A 21,435-nucleotide genomic window follows, 5' to 3' on the forward strand; every position below is an offset into this window, starting at 1 on the left:
AAAGACAATTGAGTCATGGACAGAGACAGATGAATGCTTGGGGAGGGGCGCAGTTCTCTGCCTCAGGCTGCGCAGCTTCACTGAGGCTTTTGATTGGCAGTTGGGAAACTTTAATCCTCCGTGCTCTGCATCCTTTTCTCCCTCATTCTTCCCTCCCTTGCATTCTTTCAGTGGAAGATATCCTATCAAGCCGGTACACCTAAAGGAAACGCTGTGAATTTCTCCCCCTTGTGTTTACTCTCATCCACTTCCTTGGCACTGATCATCACAGGGGGAATTTCTCTCTGCCTTTGACTTCCTACAACAGAAAAACTGTCATGTATAATGTATAGTGGAGGATGAAAGGCAGAGGTGCCTTGTCATCTACATGCTCTTTGGAATTTAAATCTGCACTACCTCCAGTCTCATCATGTATTTGCATGTTGTGCGATGAGACAAAGACATAATTACATGTTATCTGTGCAGTTTACTTGTTACCCCGTCTTGTCAATGCCTGACGTTTCAGAATTAAAGCCTGTGTTTGCGCCCGCTAGTTGTATCATGGTTGACACAGCTGTCGCCTGCATAGAATCTGTGTTGCCAGATAGTATTTCACTACATTCCCTAGGCTCCCCGAGCTATTTGTAAGTTTGACTTTCGGCTAGCAACTGCAACATGAATCTTTTGTTTCCATTATGCAGCAGTCAGTCAAGCTGAGGGACTATGTCCACAAACTGTCATCGCAGAGTGCTGTTAAGTATACCGACCACGCTTTGGACTCTCACTCCATGCCAGCCAGTTTGTCAGGGATGAAAGAAACAGGGGGTCTGACACGGACACGGACACGGACACGCACACACACACACACACACACACACACAGTAACGGGCAAAGAGACAAGCTAGAATACAAAGTTGAGCATTCAGCGGCTACTACACACACGAATACCAAAAGGAAACTAAACATCACTTGTGTTCGGTAAAGTGTTTACCTCCCGTAGCTCCGAATGCCTAAAAAAAAAAAAAAAGTTCAATTTACAACTCTGGAAATGAACAAAAGCACTCCTGTTGTTCAAACAATTCAAGGAAGAAAACACATGGGGAGTGTACTGAAAGTAGCAACTTTTTTCTTTTTGAGATACAACTATTTACATGTAACCAAAGACAATGTCCTTGAAACGGGTACAAACAATGTTTTTATCCTCTTCCTGCGAATTTTGTTTTTCCAAATAACAACTCAGAAATATTGTATAAAATAAAAATATCAGCTTCAGGGGAAAAAAAGTAGTCTAAGCATTTTTAAATGTCCATTGACCGCTATGTACAGGAGTATTTACATTCTAAAATTCCATTCAGACCAGAATTTTGCAAAGTAATTAACAGTAAACACAGTTGCAGTCGTGTTCACTGCAGCCCTACAAACCAGATCAAACTAATCTGCGTGTACAGGTATGGCTGTTATTCAAATCAGTGATCATACATGTGAGCAGTACAAGGCGGAGGAGTTTAGAAAGGTTCATGTGCACCATTACAGGTAGAATGACTCCACAAAAGAATAAATAAGTGGGAGATTAATGCATGTTGTCCAATGCAGAGACAGCATGATACAATGAGTAAAAACATGAAGCTACATGTGGCTGGACATAGAGAAACATGCAGATGTCAGGGAATCCCTATCGCCAATTAACATGAGCATAAAAATGACTTCTATTTTATTAAATGCAGCAAGTTGTGATGAAATTTGCCATCAAATAAGTCATGTACATGTGCTAAATGTCCAGCCACTGAGCTGTGTAACATGGGATATTTTCTAATGAAACAACTTTAGACACAATGGAATCTCACTAGGTAAAGGCTTGGCATTTACAAACAAAGGAGAAAGCATTAAATTAAATACATTTAAAAAAAAAAAATGCAGTTCATTGCAAATTAAAAAGAGAGCACAACCATCTTTTTTTTTTTTAGCATTTCATCACATCTTACATACATACATGTGAGTTTAAATGCATACTGTAATTACACACTTATTAATTAATTGAACTTTAAATAATCTAAACAAACTAAAATTGATAATGAGTAAGAGGAAAACCCAAAATTCATAATGGCATCTAATTTCCAAATGCCATTATCAGTCAAATAAGAGACATCCTGTCAAAGTCATCACGCAGTCCTGATTTCTTTAAAAGTGATTCATTATTTGGGTGAAGAAAAATGCCCTCAAGGAAAAATAAACACCAAACATCTAAAAACATGTGAGAGGATGCCTACACGCAGTTTATAAAATGAACGGGTACGATGAGAACATAAAAATAAAAGCTTAAAAATACTCTCCCCCCCAACACACACCCACCCCGTCAAGCCAACTGCAAACATGTACATGTAAAAGGGTGTATGCATTCCACACAAGTTTACACACAGATGTCATCCTAACATCCATGAAAAGTACTGTTTCTCATGCTAATCAATGATTTCACCCTTGGCTTTGATGGGGCTGAGTAGAGGTTAAAATGTTAATGACCACTTGATAAAATTTGTGGTTCACGCTCCAGCTAAGCGGCCAGGGCTTGAGACCAGACAGGAGACTCCACCGGCCTGTTGCCGCCAGACCTTATGGGACGTTTCAAGAAGAAGAGGTCTGTGCTTTGACATTCCAGATTTTTTTTTTTGAAACTTTAGCCTAGCCTCTGCCTGATTCCCCGTTACCGGAGGATGATTCTCGATCTGACTCTGAATGAAGCGTTAGTTGAGTGGAACTGAAGGAATATGCTCGTCTGTCGGCTAAGCAGGGCTTTGGTTCAGGCTGTGCTCCAGAGAGGGAGTGTAACTTTACATCAGCGTACGCCTTTATTGGAGAAAATTCAGAGAGATCACAGCATTGGGTGATCTGGTGAAGTCAAGGGAATGCTGCCTAGTCTCCAATCACCACTTGTGGCTCCTGTCAGGTGGTGGTGGTGGGGCGGCCCAGAATAGCCTGGGTTCCCTTTAATGAGCAGAGTGTGAGTTCGCTGTCTGGCCGTCTGTTAACAGTGCTCCAGGTAGTCGATGACCCGCGAGATGGACTTCTGTCCTGTGGTGCCCATTGCACACTGTGTGTGGAGACAGAATAATAAAAACAAAAACATGAGTGTGAAGGTGCTAACACATACTACTGTACTTGTGAGGTCTTGAGGAACAGACAGTGAGGATTCTTGAGGACGTTTGAGCGTCTGTTAATTTGAAAAGGCGATATTTATGAAACAGATGGTTCCGGTACTCAGTTCTGACGGGATGAGTCACAGTTAAAGCTGCCGCAAAATGCACATCTGTGACTGTGAAACTGTTCAGTTTAATATTAATGCCCGAGTTATTTTTAAATTACCATTCATATCACTACTTGAATTATACTGCTTGAAGAATCATATTGAATTAATAAAAATGTATTGACTGCATTTTGTATTATAATGACACATTACTGCCACAGTATTTTATAAAGGCTAAATGCTACTGGAGGCTGTGCAAGTGAATTTAGACCAGCTAAGAAGCTACTGAGAGATATTTTAAATGAGCAACAATCAGAGAGCCTTTTCATATGTTGGTCTTTTCAGCCATTTCACACATGATGCATTCCTCTCTGCATTAATGAAACAAACAGAAATAAAAGCTTCCATTTGAAACCAAATTTGATTTTCTCAGAAAGGAGCTGAATGAAGATGCAGAAAACGAGTGCAAAAACTGCAATTATATTTGAAACTAAAGGGAAATCTGGTGTTTTACAGAATCACTGGTCAGCAAAAATGCTTATTTGATCCAGGCCACAACACTGCACACAATGTGCTTTTGCTCAATAGGTCCAATTAAAGGGCTTTTTCTATCTTCAAAGCAATTTGCCAGTAGGGAAGCATCACGTCAACATTTTTGGGTTTTTATAAAACTATAGCATAACCCTACAGTTTAATTCTAATATGTGTGTGTCATTTCTTTTCTCATAGTGGTGACAGTATCATTATGCAATGCCGACGACAGAAGGTCTATCTCCTGACAGTCATACTCACAGTGAGGTTCATGAAACTCAAGAACTTCTTCAGCATTTCTGTCATGATGGAGAAATCCCCTTTAGGTAGATGCTCTCTCACAGTAGTCACATTTATCTGAGAGGGACAGAAAGGTGGGTGAGCAACGACAGGAATATCTTTGAGTAGGAAAAAGAATCTCCAGTCATATTGTGCATGTGTGTCTGATATTCTCACCTGGCTGCCCTGGCAGAGGCAGCCCAGCAGCAGAGCAGTGTAGGAGGCAACAATACTGTCCTCCATATGCTTGCCTGCATGCTGCAGAGCTGCAGCAAACACAAGGGAGAAAGGAAAAGATTCAAAATACATACACTGCGTCGTTTGTAGGACAGGGTTTCAAACTCTTATTGTAGGAACCGCTGAATAGAAACAAATGTTGGCTGGAAACATGCCTGTGAGAAGGACTTTGTATGAAGCTGTAATTTGATGCTCAGTTACCCAACAGACTGCACTGTGGCTAAAACATTTAGTAAAAGTCGCTAATGATGATAAGCTAATAAGTCCTAATTGTTTTACTGTGCCTATTGGTGGCTACATTCAAAGGAACAGCAAAAAAAAAAAGTAAAGAACAGAGGTTTGCATTTGTGAACTTGCGATTCAACCATCTGAATGACGTAGTTACGCAGTACAGAAGCTGTTTTATATTGTGAATTCATCCTTTTTTGACTGATACTAAGCTTGGGCGACAGGACAAACATTTAAGTTGCAGACAATAAGCTGAATCAGACACACAAATGGTGCATGCTCAGTGGTCGCAATGTCAATTTCCTACAAAACATAGAATTCAGTTGCAGTATTCTGGTAAAGACTAGAGAAATCATGTGGGTATTAGGAAGGGCAAATAACAATTATTTAAGGTTCATTTGCATTACTTTCTAAATTCTCATTTGAACCTTAAAATATCAGACAACGGTAAAAGAATGTCAGTTGAAACACTGGAACTAGGTAATGTTGGGTACATTTTGGGTGAAAATGACAATTCACTAGCAAAATAGTTGCAGATTTATTTTCTGTCCATCACTAATGGATTAATTGCTTCAGCTCTAGTGGATATTTTCTGTTTAAAGGCTTTGTAATCCAGTGGTATATAAAGCACTTTTGTGGAGCCAAAAAATAAAGAAACCCACCCTGCTGCCTCCATTTGTCCACGTTTTTCTTGTTCCAACTTCAATAAGTTGAAAAGCAAAAAAGGGTAATGAAGATGTTGTCATGCAGTAATAACTACTATAACATAAACCACATTTATATCTAGATTAAGATTTTAGCCAAAGCTGAAAACCGCCCCTCTTACATGCACACAAAAGCAACTTCAAACACACACACAAACGTCTACCTTTATTTAGGTCCAACTCCTCATCCTCCTCCTCTTTCTTCTCACTCTCTTTATTCTCAGTCTGGCTGTCATTGGTCTCGGCTGCCACCCACTGGATCTCTCCCGACGTCTCCTGCCACTCTCCACTTTGGTCCAGCGCTGGCTTGGGCGCCTCACTGATGAGGTCGTCAGTCTTAGCCTCAGCCAGGATGGCCGCGCGCTCCCTCTCCAGGAAGAGCTAGGGGTTTAGAGAGAAACAAACAGCTGTGAACACGAGCACAGAGGGTTTTTAATAATTCAAAGGGAATTAAGGAATACCAGTTAAGCGTGATAACCAAGGTATTTCTTCATGGCGAGGTCAGAATACAACTGGGTATGCCAAAAATGCTGAAACAAGTCTTTAAGTCTTGAAAGTGAAAGGCAATTTTTGCAGTTTATTACTAATTTATTCTCAAAGGTTCCAATCAGGCTTTCAAAAGACCTTGTGTTAATGAGTTAGTTAGGCAAAAGAGTGGTTCAAGTAATATCAGTAATAAAACAAAATGTTAAAATCCACAAAAAGGTGTGCATGAACTTAACACTTGTTTATTACAGTGTTCACACTGTCAAATGTGTGGATCTTCAGACTTCTGCACTGACTAAAAATGCACTGAAGGGTACAGCTTATGTCTGTGTGGTTAAGTATGTAGCACAGAGGGGAATTGATGATAGAGTAATATAGCATCATCTGTATGCATTAGTGTATCAGTGTGATGTTAAATGATCCTCCCAAGAAAACAGATGAAACACTGGTTTAAGTGTTCTTTGAATAGTAAAAATATATATTTCTCTTTACGACTGCTCATCAGTGTTTCTGCTCGCAGCCTTACTTCAAAAGAATACATACATAAAACTCCCCTTTAGCAAAGACAAAAAAAACCCCACAATGACAGCAAAAATATTTATTAATGAGTCCTGGCACAATTCCTACTTTCACCAGGGCAGCCAAAGCACCGGATGGCTTGGGCTTGTCAGCCCCGTCTCCCTGAGTCTCAGCTGTGCTTGGCGGTGCCGCCGCTGTGTCAGACTGTGTTGGGTCAGCAGGCTGCATCAGGCTCTCTTCCAGACAGGTGTCATCAACACTGTAGTCCATGTCCACCAGACAGTGGCGGTTTCTGGAGCTGTACTCCACAAGGTTAATTAGCAGACCCAGACCCTGTTATACACAACACAATATACAAATAATGTATGAATGGGCACAGACAGAGCAAAACACAAGTTGGTAAATATAATATTTTTAACACGTGTTGTTTTATTCAACAGCGCCTTACCAGTACTCGCACATCAAAGCGCTGCTCCTGGGGGATGTAGCGCGGAACTCGAAGTACGCAATTCAGAGCAGTTACTGTTAGCTGCTCCTGCTCACCGGTCTTGGTGCTTCCCCACTCTGCAGATATTAACAACATCATTAACGCTCATACTAGTTAACGCAATTCCCTGCTAAGCACCTGAAAATTACATCTCAATTAAGGTTGGGTGATCGATTCTATTTTCATATCGTCTAATCATGGCTCCTTTAGATCACCGATTGGCGATCTGATCGCCAGGGGTCGGTGTTACGTTGCAGCAAGTCAGTGAAATGCCAGCATGGAAGAAACAGGCTTGTTAGCTTTAAGAGAAACCAACAGAAACATCTGTAAATACACAGTGCAGCATTTCCCACATAATTACTGTGGGGAGAAGGAAGGTGCAATCGATGGCAGCTATGTACAGCGTGTCAACCTCAACAATACAGCTATATTCTAACGTTAACATATCCGTATCTGACACGGATAGCTCTGTCTTAAGAAAATAGATAGACTAACTTCTCAGAGTTAACTTCAATGCATTAGTTTTTCTATAAACACACGACTCGGTTTCAATGTGTTTGAGAGAGAGCGCAGTAGTATGTGGCGCTCAGCGTTGATATTGTGGCGTGTTGTGTCCCCACAAAAATCAATGAATGGGAAACACTGAAGTGTGGTGCAGATTCTAGAGACTGTTTTTATGTCATCTTAGTTCTGATAGTGAGTTAGAGGAAATCGCCTTAATATTGGCGCATGAAAAACCAATAGCTGATCATCCCTTCAGTCGTCGATAAGCCATCCAATCACTAATCGGAACAACCCTAATCTCAATGTGAAATCTATAGGTATACCAGCTGAGCCTGAATGACCAGATTAATATGAATATGTTCCAGTACTCATACTATAGATCACACGGTCGTAAAAAGTCCAATATCACATATGGAAATAATCACACTGATGTTTAATGCAATGAACAATGTGCTTTTAGGGCTGTACCAAAAAGTTAAAAGATTAATTTGTAACAATGACATTCGATTTCCAGCACAGCTTTTTTTTTTGCATATTTATTCGGTAAATTATTATTTTATTTTTTTTATCATTTAAAGCGCCATGGCGTCTTAAAATATCAAGCCAGACATTCAAAGCTTCATTCAAAAACCTCAATAGAAGCTTTGAATGTAAAGTACATCAGAATTATCCATGATACTGACCCTTTGCTAAGCCCCTGATATCCACAAGTGCCAGATAAAAGCAATAAAACCAGAACGAAGTCAAAAAAAAAAAAAAAATAGGAAATGCAAAAAAATATAAAAGTTGTGATTGAGGATACCATTGTCATGGGTAAGGTTGAGCAGCACCCCTATGACAGCCCTCATGCAGTCCTCCACCGCCTTGCCCACATTACTAAAGCTGCAGTGGGGCAGCGCTGCACCCGACAATGACAGGGAGCTGTTGTTTAACGCCCTGCTGTACCGCTGGATCATATCCTCACAGTACCGGAGAGCTCTGGTGAAAAGAAGAAAAACACATCCAAAGTCAAGAGCAAAGCGAAATGGCAGGAATGACACACATTTTCAAGAAAACAAGCACAAGGAGGAGAAAGAGATGACGTAAACGGAGATGAGGAGCAGATTAAAAAACACAAAATAACCTTCTATGACATGACACAGACTGCTACTGTGCCTCCGCCATAGAGAGATATCAATCCAAGCTTAATTAGATTACAAGTCCCACACATGCTTCTGAAATAAATTGCCTACCCTAGCTTTATGCTTTACTAATTACTCCCTCGCTTAAATAAGGTGCAGATGTTTTCATCAACAGACAAGACCCATAATACCCCTGAGGACACTCTTTAATATGATGGGTACTATAGTGTTACAAAAAGTAAAGTGAGTGAACTGCTGCTATAATAGTCAGTGCCTCAGTATGTGCCCGTGTCCAGTCAATAATAGCCCCGAGCTGTTTGTAGTGCTCACCTTGCAGAGGAGACAATGAGTTGCGAGTCTTTGTAGGCAATCAAGTAACCCTGGTTTTCTGGGTTCTGAACTGTCACCTGTTAGCAGAGGATGAAAGAGAACTAAAATCAATAGAGGGGAAAGTACTCTGAAAGGAGTCAAGTCACAGAAAATGAGGGGAGAGACATGTTTGGTTCAAACTTTTGATCACTGACATTTTAGGTGATAGTGAGAAAGACATTCTGTGTCTTAAACAAAGTCTTTCATCAGGGTTCATCCAATTCACAGCTCTAAGTACTGGACAACTCTTGTTCTTGAGTGTCACTCTTGTATGCCTTTGGTAAGAGAGAGAACCCAATTTGACTGGGCAGTACTTACACTTTCAAGCACTCTCAGACACCTCTCAGCCCCCCATAAAGACGCAACGAGGTTCTCCTTGTCGTCCTCTTGGCTGAGGTTCTCCACACACTCTTTAACTGTGGCAACACAACACACACAAGGATCGTGATCATTACATATCCTGACAGCCACATAAAAGTCAACTGCTGCGCCACTTGACTTTGGCAAGCAGACTGACTTATGAATCCCACACGCCTACCTTTGTCTACAATATGGTCCAAACCTCCCAGCAGCCTCAGTTCTTCTTTAAACCAATCCCCGGCTCTCTTGGAGGTTAGAGAGAGCAACGTCTCCATAGCAAGATGGCCCGTCTACCACAGAAAAAAACAAAACATGCAAAATGTGGTATCCTTACAGAATCCTTAAAAAGATTTGCATACGCTTTTTAATTTCCCATGACACCTTTTCCCCCCACTGGGAAACTTAAAATCTGACAGTAAAATAAGGACATGAGCACATTTGATAATTATTAAATATCATTGTGACTGTGATGAATAAGTGTGTCTACATGCAACTATTCTTAAAAAGTAGTGCTGGGCAACGATTAAATTTTTAAAATGCGATTAATCAAAATGATTTTCTTGCGATTAATGGCATTGTTGCGCGCAAAATTGAATAATGAATTCTAAAGTAGTGTAGAGTGCAACTTAAAAGAAAAGTGTAATAACATGTGGTTTGCAAACACTTTAAACAAATAAGGTGTGTAGCGTTCGTCTTATGTGCATGTGGTTGCTTCACTCTGTTAAAAACTTGAAATGCAGCATTGAACACACAGGGTGCAGAGGTTTGTTTCGGTGACTGTATGTGTATTCAGAGCCAGTGAGCAACGGACTTTCTAAATAATAATTTTAAAAAAAACTGCGTTAACGTGCAATTAAATAATTGTCGGCATTAATTAATGCCTTAACGCAATAATAACGCGTTAACATGCCCAGCCCTATTAAAAAGATGACAATAAAACCACAAACATGTGTTTGTAAATTCTTTAACACAGCTTAGGAACAAGTTAGGTGCACTAAAACTAAATTGACAGATTAGATTTGTACTAACATTTCCAATGAAGCTCCTTAAGTTTTTATGAAGTTTTCCTTGTTAAAGAAACAACTGGAGACGGTGGTCATGTTTGAACAAAGGTACATCTAGAGGTGAAGCTTTGTAATGTTCATTTCATTATTTAAAGACAACCCACCGTGATGTTCTCCAAGTCGAGGTGCTTGTTGTGCACGGTCTCACACAGCTTCCTGATCTTCTCCTTAACCTTTTCCACCTCCTTTGCGGTGAGCTGATCCTGGTGGGCCGAGTAGTCCTGGTCCAGCTCCAGCAGCTTGATCATGAGCTCGAGGCAGGCCCGGTCCAGATCCATGTTAAGACGATCCCGACTCAGAATGTACATCAGGGAGGCCGTGCACAGACCAAGGTTCTGACAGAACAAGACAGAACGGCTTTTTTAAGTGGTACAGAACAAGCAGAGGTGAGACAAGGTGGTCAACGGTTAGAAGTCTGCACTCAACACCTCAAGGCTTTGACCTGAAGGCAATTATTAAAAGAAATGATGACTTTTAAAATGACTGCAGGCTTGTTGAAATTAAAAAATTCTTCATTAGCAATTACAAATCAATCAAGATATTAAAACAAACATTAGCCTCTTCAGATTCAATTCCAGCTTTTATAAAGCTGCTCTGTAGCATGCGGGTTACCCTGTCATTGCTGGCTACTCCAATCTAAAACCCCCAATATAAGGCCATCGTATATAATGTGAACAATACATTTAAGTGTATATTTGAAGCAACAACTTCTGCATTTATAAAATTGTAAAACTTACAGAACACACTACATTAAAAAAAAAGAAAAAGATTAACAACACTATCGGTCATTAGCTTCTGAAATAACTAGCTGTAATTATGGAATTAGATAAGTATGGCCGTTTCTTGTCCAATCAAGGGATTCCCTTATTAGAGTCAGTGTGGGTTCTCCATGCACTTTTGAGTTATTCACTAGCTAAGCACACCAGCTAGGACTAAGCACCATAACACACCCTGATTCAAAACTTTGGAACAGAACCTTATGAAAATACATTTCTATCTCAGAAGTAAACAACAACAACAACAACAGCAGTAGCAGTAATTGCTTAAAAGTGGCAAATGTCATCGTGTCCATATTTTCCTTAAAATTTTGTGAGGTAGACAAAAAAGGTGAAGTTGAAGAAGCAGGTAACAGGAAAGAGGGGATTTACTGACTGGGTGTTGTGGAGCATCACTGAGCATTTTGAAGACCTGCGCCACTTTCCCTCTGGCCCGCAGGTGCATCCTGAAACTGGGCATGGCACACCGAGTGGCCAGGCTGATTATACTGGAGCAATGAGAGAGGAAGAAAAAGAGAGGGAGAGAAGGATTAATATTCAACCCCCCTTCATACCTGAAGACCAAGTAAGGTATATGCTACTGAACATTTAACCCAATCAGTGAGATTGCTCTCACAGGTTCATTTCTGGGCACCATCACAGCCTCAGGTCTGCAACTGTAGTTCTAGCACACAATACTGTTTACACTGAATCACAAAATCACACTGCATTAAATGATGACCTCATAAATGTAGGTTTCAGTTTAGATTTTTTCACGCCTCATTGCTCAATTTTTCTGTGATGCGCTCCTCTCTCCCATTATCTCAAGTCTATTTTTAGATACGCATGGTACTCTGTCAAGTAAAAGTCATTAAACGTCAATACCATTAAAAGAAATGCCCGTTACTAGCCGAGCAGTGTCCGACCCGAGGTAAACCCTGGTCTGGAGAAAGGTCATGAAGGCAGGTTAAATGACAAAATTACTTTTGAGTGAAAGCAAGCAGAGAACCACACAGACAACTTTTCTGGACAACTGAAGATTTCTAATTACAGAAATGCTGGGTCAAATATTTACCAGTTGTGTGCTAAAAACTAAGATGAATAGGAAAGAAACCACTATCACCACTTCCACCTGCAACAGGTTCTGTTTTGGATTTCTCTTTTCGCCACATGTGTAAAGACAGAAAAATCTCTTTAAAAAAAAATAAAAATCTTTTAAAAAAAAAAGAAGAAGGAGGCTGGACTCCCTGCAGCTTTTTCTGAAATCAAGGTTGTCTCTCCGGAGTGGATTCCATTTTCACAACAGAACAGATATCTGCTTTATCAGACCACAGAAAACGTGCTCTATCTCGGCATATTACCTCAACACGCGGTGGAAATACAAGACAAAGAGAAAAAGACGGAGCCAGAGACAAAGACAAAATATGGGTATATTTACTGTCTCTCTGTAAAGGCAAAAACCCAAGAGTTTAAATGAAAACCACAAGAACAGAAGTGAATGATTCTTCATCCAGACGTGCAATGCAATCAGTTAGTATATTCTATCTCAACAAGATATTTTGGAGTAAAAAAACTGCTTATTGTCTATGGAAAATATATTCAATTGTTGTCTCTACCTCCTGCTGCTCTCTGTTAGAATAATAATTGTCATTGTTTTGTTTAATTAAGGATTGTTGCACATATTTCAAAGCCTGGATCAACTAAAGCAGCTGTTCCTCTAATTGCTTTATAAATAGGCCAATACTAGAAGACATGAACAAATGGTTGGTGACAGGTGCTTGTACCATTCAATCAATTTAGTGAGGTACTTGAAATAATAAACACCAGTACCATCAACATTTCAGAGTAGACTTAGAGCATCTAAGGGCTCTTCTGTAGAACGCCACAAAAACAGGCAGCACAAAGTGTTTTATTCCACTTACCTAAGGCATCTTGTGTTGAGTGGCTGACTGCTCTTCAGTCCTGTCTCCAGGTACTCAAAATCATCAGTGAACTCTTGATTCTCTCCAAACTCCACCACGTCATTGAAATGCTTCACATGCTGCACCACCGTGTACAGCTGTTGGAAGGGGAATGGGGTTAATTACAGCTAATTGGAAACACCGCATCTGTCCGGACACACAATCAACTCCCACAAACACAGTGAGCGAGCTACTCTCGTTGTTAAATTCCTCTCTATTGGTTCCATTACCAGCAATAACTGACTGTGCTAATGCCCCTCATCAATAAAAGCTCAGCATGTGGAGTTAGGGCCCGATCAGCAGTCGACACTGTATGTTTACCAGCATCAACAGTCATGCTGTGTGTGCACTCATGACACAGGAGGGAGGACCTGAGTTTAAGAGAACACCAGTGTGTAGGGATAGCTTAGCGGAAGCCATTCAACCTCGGGGGATCTGTGGATAACCAGCTGATCTGGGGCCAGAAGGCCCATCTGTAAATGACACAAGCTGCAGGGGAGTTTAAATTAACAGCAACAGTCCTCACTGTTACCTCAAACCCACACTGGGGTTCAAATAAACAATAGCAAGCTTGAAATGCATTAAATGATTGCTATCCCTTTACTTTATAACATGCATAAAAATTGGTATAGGCAGCTTGGCTGGGTATGAAAAAGAGATTTATTCATAGCAGCATGCAAACAAATGTAGTACAAACTGCCCCCCCTGCACCTCAGGAAATGTCTAAAAACATCCGTGTGCTCCAGACTCACCTCCTTGTGCTCCTTCCTGCATTTAAGTGCTGTGACAATATCTTGGTTAAGTCGTGTGGGGAGGGTCTCTGTCTTAATGACTTTGGGCGGAGGTGGAGGGGCTTTGAACAAGCCATCATCTTTATGGGAGTTGCTGTCCTTGCTGCTGCTCGATAAAATGGCCTGAGGAAGAAAAGAGGCGGAGAAATGGGGCTCATACCAATGCAACAAAATCTGTTTAATGACATGTCCGCAAGATTTACCACAGCTGAATAGTCTGTTAAGCACACAAGTCTTTAATAAGTGTTGTTAACAGATGTCATATTAGGTGGTGCAAAGTTAAAACACAACTTTTAAATCCCAGACTCTGATTAGTTTGTCTCTGAACAAGCAATTATTTCCATGGTGGGAATTCAACACAGAATATGTAAGTAAACCCAGGTTCACTTGTTTGGGAAAATAACTCCATGTGATCGGAAAGAGACTAATTAGAGCAATTAAACAAAACGGCTGACTACTAAGAGACCAATAAACAATATCCTGGATTGTGGACAGTAGGGAATGGGGAATTCTGTAAACAAACAGTATTAGTTATTAGCATTTGCTTGACATAATACCCTGTAATTGTTTGCCTGCTTTGCAAGCAAAATTAATGCATCCATTTCAAATGAGAACATTAAACGTCAAATTCATCATTTTCACCCGATAGTTCCCCTAACTGTTCTTAAAAACAAACAAACAAACCCAATACAATTAGGCTTGTTACGATTGGTGATTGGATTGGCTATCGACGATTGAAGGGATGATCTGTGATTGATTTTTCATGCGTTGATATTAAGGTGATTTTAACTAACTCACTATCAGAACTAAGATGACATAAAAGTTTTTAGAATCTGCACCACACTGCAGTGTTTCCCACTCACTGATTATTTGTGTCGAAACGACACGCTTCAATATCAGCGCTTGCTCGCTCCCTCTCTCACACATACACAAACGGAGCCGTGTGTTTATAGAAAAAATAATACATCCAAGTAACCTCTAAGAAGTTAGTCTGTCTATAAGCTGTCAATGTCGTGGACCCACCTTCAAATAAGTTATAAGGAAGCATGTAAGGAGCCTAGCTAGTAAGTATAGCTATGTTAGAATACAGCTGGGTTGTCGAGGTTAGCACATTGTACATAGCTGCTGTTCAACTGTTCAAATTCAACTGCACCCACCCACCCGTGCGCGGTGCCAAGAGTTACACGGTAATTCTGTGGGAAACACTGTACTGTGCATTTACAGATGTTTCCGGTGGTTTCTCTTAAAGCTAATAAGCCTTTTTCTACCATGCTGACATTTCACCGGCTGCTGCAACGCAACACTGCCCCCCTGGTAATCAGATCACCAATCAGCGATCATAAGTAGCCATGATTAGACAATATGAAAATAGAGAAGATTGCCCAGCCCTAAACACAATAGAGCCAAACACAACAACAATAACGTCTAAGATAGCAGTATTTTACCGGGGCAGTTTGGGTTCGAGAAAGTGTAGGCACAGGGATCTCTTCAGGCTCAGGTTGGTTCCAGTGGCGAGCGTTGTACACAGCTTTAGCAGGGGACTGCAACCCAGTAAGAATTTAAAAATTGGTTAGTTAGCTAAACAGAGACACAGCATAACACATGCAGTGTTTCAAGTGCATTCATTAATTCATTTACTGATGGATTCACTGCAAAAATCTTCACAAACCCAAAGCACTTCCTACATGAACAAAGACTACATAGAAACACTTTCATGTTAATCTACATAAACCCTTGTAGCTTATTAGTTACTGTTGTGAATTAGCATGACTGAACGCATATGTATTACATACTGCAATCACAGTGATAGACTGAGACAACAGCAGCCTCAGTGTGGAGCACAACAGTCCCCAAGCAGCACAAAACATTTCCTGAAAATGACACATTGTGTGACTCAATTACATATTGCAGAGACAATATACAGAGTTTTGTCGATGATGTAGAAACAATAAACACACAGAATTAGGAAGACAGAGCAAAAATAACCCAAAGCCAATGCAAAAGATGATCTAGATAAACAGAGCAAATGTGGGCATTACAGACAATACCACAAATCATACTTGAAGACCACGTATGGTGCAAGCCACTGGACATTTAACCCATTCACATGAGACTGCTGTCATAAGTTAATCTCCAGGCGCCTCCATTCCGAACCTCAAGAGCGCAATTGCAGCACAATTACGTCACAATAAATGACAATCTAATAAATGTAGGTTTCAGTTTAGCTTCTTTCACGCCTCCTTGCCCAATTTTTCTGTGATGCTCTCCTCTTCTCCCCAGTCTATTTTTAGATACGCTGGGTACTCTGTTATGTAAATGTAATTAAACAAAGCCAAGCAGTGTCAGACCCGAGGTAAACCCTGGTCGGGAAGAAGGTCACGAAGACAGGTTAGATGAGAATACACACACACAAACCTTTTTGGGTCCACTGAAGATCTTTTTGAGTCCGCCGCCAATGTCCTTGGATTTGTCACTTGGCTTCCCTGAGCGTCCCTTCTGCCCCTCAGTGCCGCCAGGATTGGCTTCGTCAGAGAAGTCAAAAGCATCTGTTGAAGAAACCAGATTGTTGATGCCAAAAAATGATCAATATGTGAATGATAAGATTTAGCTTTAATGCATTCATTGTACAGTAGTCAATGCAACCTCTCCCAAGTTTTGAAAAAAAAAGTGCATGTTTTAGACGATTCTGGATTAAACCTAATAAAAATCCACATACCCTCCTACACTGGAAAAAAAGAAAATGGAAAAGACAATAGCCCTTGAAAAGAACACTCAAATTATATGGGGAGAAGTATTACAAGCAATGAGAAAATAAAAATGACTTTACACATAACCTGGTTTGAGTCATTTTTTTCCTTCTGTGTGATTTTGAGCAATTAAGAAAGAAGGAGGGGTGGGGGGTGAATGTGGCTTTGTTGGTGTAGATAAAAAGTAAAAATAAAAAGTAGCTTCTGGAGTAAACTTAAGTCAAGATCCAAATTGCGATCACCATATAACCACAATTGCACAGAGATGAACTATTTCCTTAAATTGAGAGTACTGAGATGACCATGTCTCTGGAAGTTAAGGATCAGCTCACCTGTATTGCTACTGGCCTGGCTGTCCTGAGAGTCACTGGTATGCGGGCTGTCCACACTGGAGCTCAGAGAAGCTAAGGCTGCGGCCGCCTTCTTGGCCTTCTTCTCTTTGGCCCGAGAGCTCTCATCATCGCTGTCACTCTCGCTCAGGTCGTCGAAGCCGAAGTACTTGATCTTGTAGCTACTCTTGCCTGCCATGCCACTTTCTGGACCCTCCTCGCTCACCGAGTCCTCCTTGTCCTCAAAGCCGAAAAACTCTAGCTTGGTCTCAGCCTTGGTCTTCTTGGCCTTTGTCTGGGTGGGTCTGAACCTGTGAGCATACAGTGAGAGGGTTAGTTTGTTTGTTTGTATTGTTGTGGGTATATATTTTTTTTTTTACTGAGAGTGTGGGAAAGAGGAAAATGGAGTAGGAAAAGCAAAAAAAAGAAAAGAAAAAAAAAGCACCAACTGATGCTGAAAAAATAAGACACAATTCAGAAGTAAGGAGCGGTCAAGTCAGACTACTGTTAACAGAGAAGTCAACACAATATTACAGTTTAGAAACCACTAAAACATGAAACAATAATATGGACCACTGATACTACACACACACCAGTGTTTCCCATACGTTCATTTATTTGTGGCGGCCCGCCACAATCTCAAGGCTGACTGCCACAGATTGATTTTCAATTTATTATTTTTTTTTTTTTTCCTAGGCCTATTTAAAAATTGTATTTGATTGCATAGTGCCGTAGCGTGTTCGCGCAGCACATCCTCTCGCTCGTCCCTGTCTCTCTCTCCCTCATGCACACTGTCAATGTCAGAGACTCAGCTTTAAAAAAAAAAGTTATTAGCAAGCATGTAACGCGCTTAGCTGATAAGGAAAGCTAAGTTAATTTTAGAAAACACCTGGGTTTGACGCTAGCATGCTGTATATAGCTGGTAGTCAATACTGACTGCACGTGAGCCGCCGCCACATTCTGTGGGAAACACTGCACACTAATGGCCTTGTCACCAAATAGCGGACTTAAGTAAATAATTCTATATATAATAAGTCCACTGAGTCAGGTCATGATATTAGAATACCCAGCTAGATGTATACAGTATGGTTTTGAGCTAGCTTCTGCAATTCTGAGTTTGTTTTGCCCCTTGGTGTGGTTTGTTTGGGCAGGTGTGAATGGTGCAATTGCACTTTGTTCCACATTTGGTGCGCACCCAACAAGTGTACCGAGACCTCCTTGAAGAGGTGGTCTAGGTACGCTTTCAAACGATTTCTGGTGCAGTTCAATTGTGGTGTGAAAGCAAACAAACCAACCACAGGATTTTATGATAACAGATGTGATCTGAGCATTATTTCCAAAGCTAAACCACTAATAAATCCATCTAATTGATCTGTATACGCCATGCTATGTTTATGAAAATCATTTGGTAACCTATACTTGTCAGACAATTTTAAAAAAGGAGGGAAAGTAGTACTCCCTTTACCCTGTCAGTTTATAACAAAACATTTGTGACAGAGATAACACAGTATACTAACATAACTAACATTTCTATAATTAATCCCACTTGCCAAAAAGCAGGAAATGTGTGTATAGATCTCAAACTCTAACACCTTGAAGCACAGTACATGCCTTAAAAAGAAAAGCCTTGCGCACCACTGCGCGCAATTATACTACTTGAATACTACTTTTTTTTTGACTCCATTTTGTAATGGCAATTACTTTAACAAAGCCATACCTGATAATATAAGCCTAACAGTTTTCCCTTTAACACTTCGACATTAAAAGTCCCATACCTCTAAAACAGTATGCATTTTGCTCCTCAGTGTTTGAACATATATTTTTTACTCTTCAGTACTCATGGTGGATTCAGTGAAGACAGGGTGTTCAAAGCCACATTGTTGTAAAGTGTGTGTGTGGATAAGCGACACAAAAATCATGCTCATTATTTGTGGTTGGTTCATTTTACTACGCATAGTACTAGAAACATGAATACTTCACACATGCAAAATTCTGACTAACTCACACATTTATTGGTTTAACTAACATCAATTTTGTCAAACAGTAAGAAAACTTGGGATATTATTTTAACCATACCACATATCTATAATTCTCTGGCTTAGACATCTTTGATAACAACACAGGCTGTTAAGACACATAGAAATACAAAAGACTTACCTGGTAGGTTTGGGTGGGGGAGCGTCTGACTTCTTCTTCATCTGGCCTGCTTCTCCAAGGTCAGCAGGAGCAGCTGGGGTAACCAGTTCATCAATGCTCCGCTCTATCGAGTCCTGGATGGTGACGTTGCATACTGACAGACAGGAAGGGTGCAGAACGGTGTAGTCCCGTACCCTCCCACCGCCCCTGCCTGCGGGCTTGGCTGCTGTTTTAGCTTTGACAGCAGAACTACTTGCACTAGCAGAAAGGACACTGTTGGGTTTACCTTGGGCACTAGCTGTTTCAGTGGGCTTGTTGCTGTTGTCTTCAGCAAGTTCAGAGGACGTTTTGTCAGACTTGTTGGGCCGCTGGTATTTCTTGCAGTTTGAGGCCCGAAGGGTAAATGGGGACGGGGGAATGTTGTCCACTGGTGCCGGTGGAGGTTCTGTGGGAGGCTCGAGCTCAGCACTTTTCATCTCTTCTGATGGCAGTACATCACAAAAATAAGCAGTTTGGACATCTCTGCTACCACCTGGTGAATTAGTGGACAGGGAGGTGTCTATGTTGGGAGAGGAGATGGGCCTCTGGGACACTGAGAAGTTCTGATCATCAGAGGGGACTGTGTTTGACAACGAGGCAGTGCATGCAGGTTTTTGGTTGCTGTCTGATGTACTTTTGAACCAGGGCTGGTTATTTTTAACAACCTTCACTTCAGATGTTTGCTTGCCTATGAATGGAGAAGAAAATCACAGGTGGTCACACAACACAACTGATATTGCAGAAAAATGGCTAGCAGATGCTATAAATTAAATAAACAGGTAAGATAAATAATGAAATGACAGGTAGCCTCATCATAATCATAGATCATAAATTTATTGTTTGAACATAAGACAGTCAGGGGCATACTTAAGGGCATACAGATATGTTGTATTGATTACTTACTTGTGAACTTGGTTATTGAACTTGTAGAGCTCTGTGCAGAAGTCACAACAAAGGCTGTCTCACCGCCCTGCACTGCGGTTGTCTTTATCATGTCCCCTTCATTGATTTTTGACTGGGACACACTGTGAGAGGTAACACTCTTAGATTCCTCATCACTGTCAAACCCAAACGGGTCTTCTTCACTGTCACTGTCCTCAAGCCTGGGCCTCTTGGGAAGCTCTGAAACTTCAGGTTTTAACTGGGGCCTTTTGGCCCCCAGCTGAGCCTTGTAGGTGGTCTCCCCCCATTTGGTGGTCAAAGTGGGCTTTTTATTGGAGAAGACCTCTTCAAATTTAGAATTAGCCTCCCCTCCCTTGCGGTTGTACGTTTTACCGAATCTGGATGTCATGTCGGTTGCTTTATGTTACATATTCCCTGTGAACAGAGGCAGAGGACATATTAACACAGCCCCCAGCTTCGAATAAACTTTACAAACGTCAGGCAATTCACAGCTTAACTAACGTTACGTTGATGTGTGTGACGGGTAAATAACGTTATATAAAACGTTCATGACGCAGCATTGTAACTTACCACCTTTCAGAACAAGTAAAAGAGATTATGTTCAAAGATCACACTGGCAAGGTTGGGTTAGTTAACTTGCAGTTAGCTCATAAGTCATGTGTCAACTATTGGTTGATAGCACACCAAGTTAGCATGGCTAGCTCGCTAGCTGAAGCAGCAAAGCTTTCAAATATCATTACCGATCGTATATGAGCAATACGATACGAAACTAGAGCGATTTGGTTGAACTTGAGTGAAACTTTGACTTAATTACATTAGCTAACGTCACACTGACAGGTCAGTTAACTTGTATACGTCTGTTAACCCTAGCTAGGCCTGCTCCTGCTTGCAAAGTTACTATAAAGTTAGCCGTTAGCTTTAACACTGCTAACGTTAGTCCCCTGTTTACATTTTCACCCTTGACGGGTTATATGTTGTGTCGAATGGGTCTTAAATACGATTAAGTCGTTTAACATATACATTTGAATACAGATATTATTGTTAGTACAAAAAAATAGCAACACACACTGTTACCTTCCAACTCCTGTGACTAGTTAGCTAAATGTCCGCTTGTTTTTAAGCCAGCCGGCTAGGCCTGATCTCCCACTCGCGCACAAATCAAGCGGGTAAAGTCTGTTCAGCGCAGTAGAAACAACACTAGAAACACATCTCCAACCCGAATATGTCCCCAGAGTAATGCTCGTTACTATAAAAAAGCGGTCAAAACGCGCCCGTAGCTAGCACAGTCTAAATACAGAGGATAATCCGGACTTTTTGCATTCTGTACTGCTACTGACGGCCATTAAAATATCCCCTCCCTCCTCCGTCGTTCCCTGTAGTGCGCTGCAAGAAGGGAACCGGCCAATCAACGGCAGGGAGGTTTTCCTGTGCTTTGAGACCATGTCAGCAAACGTCACTCTGATTGGTTTAAAACTGAAACCATAATAAACGATAGGGGACGCTGGTGGACCACATTAGTTGATTTAAACTTGAAGACGTGCCTACAAGAAACGTTACTGATGGTGTCGTCTGCTTTCAGCATTTAAACAGGTATGACCCACATTAAGCAGCTTCCGGATACCATAACCTTCAGGCTATAACGAGTGCCTTTCATGATTCTTTAAACTA

The 21,435-nt window shown here is 40.9% G+C and overlaps 1 protein-coding gene across 1 annotated transcript; it reads right to left on the reverse strand.

Annotated features, from left to right (window-relative positions):
• Positions 1 to 1,083: 1,083 nt before the first annotated feature.
• On the reverse strand, positions 1,084 to 21,138 carry wapla (WAPL cohesin release factor a). The gene is made up of 20 exons (XM_038737336.1): positions 20,842 to 21,138; positions 19,768 to 20,181; positions 18,847 to 19,552; positions 16,693 to 17,000; positions 16,029 to 16,159; positions 15,059 to 15,154; positions 13,575 to 13,736; positions 12,784 to 12,920; positions 11,259 to 11,370; positions 10,211 to 10,441; positions 9,221 to 9,332; positions 9,001 to 9,098; positions 8,644 to 8,720; positions 7,995 to 8,170; positions 6,650 to 6,765; positions 6,310 to 6,534; positions 5,361 to 5,577; positions 4,205 to 4,293; positions 4,010 to 4,105; positions 1,084 to 3,064 (listed from the first exon to the last, which is right to left on the reverse strand). Exons 2-20 carry the CDS (start codon positions 20,153 to 20,155, stop codon positions 2,999 to 3,001), a joined length of 3,543 nt encoding a protein of 1,180 aa, XP_038593264.1. The 5' UTR covers positions 20,156 to 20,181; positions 20,842 to 21,138; the 3' UTR covers positions 1,084 to 2,998.
• Positions 21,139 to 21,435: the final 297 nt, after the last annotated feature.

The sequence above is a fragment of the Micropterus salmoides genome, unplaced genomic scaffold (assembly GCF_014851395.1).
Source record: "Micropterus salmoides isolate LMB-PRFRI ecotype aquatic unplaced genomic scaffold, ASM1485139v1 Ms_hic_scaffold_22, whole genome shotgun sequence".
NCBI lineage: Eukaryota > Metazoa > Chordata > Actinopteri > Centrarchiformes > Centrarchidae > Micropterus > Micropterus salmoides.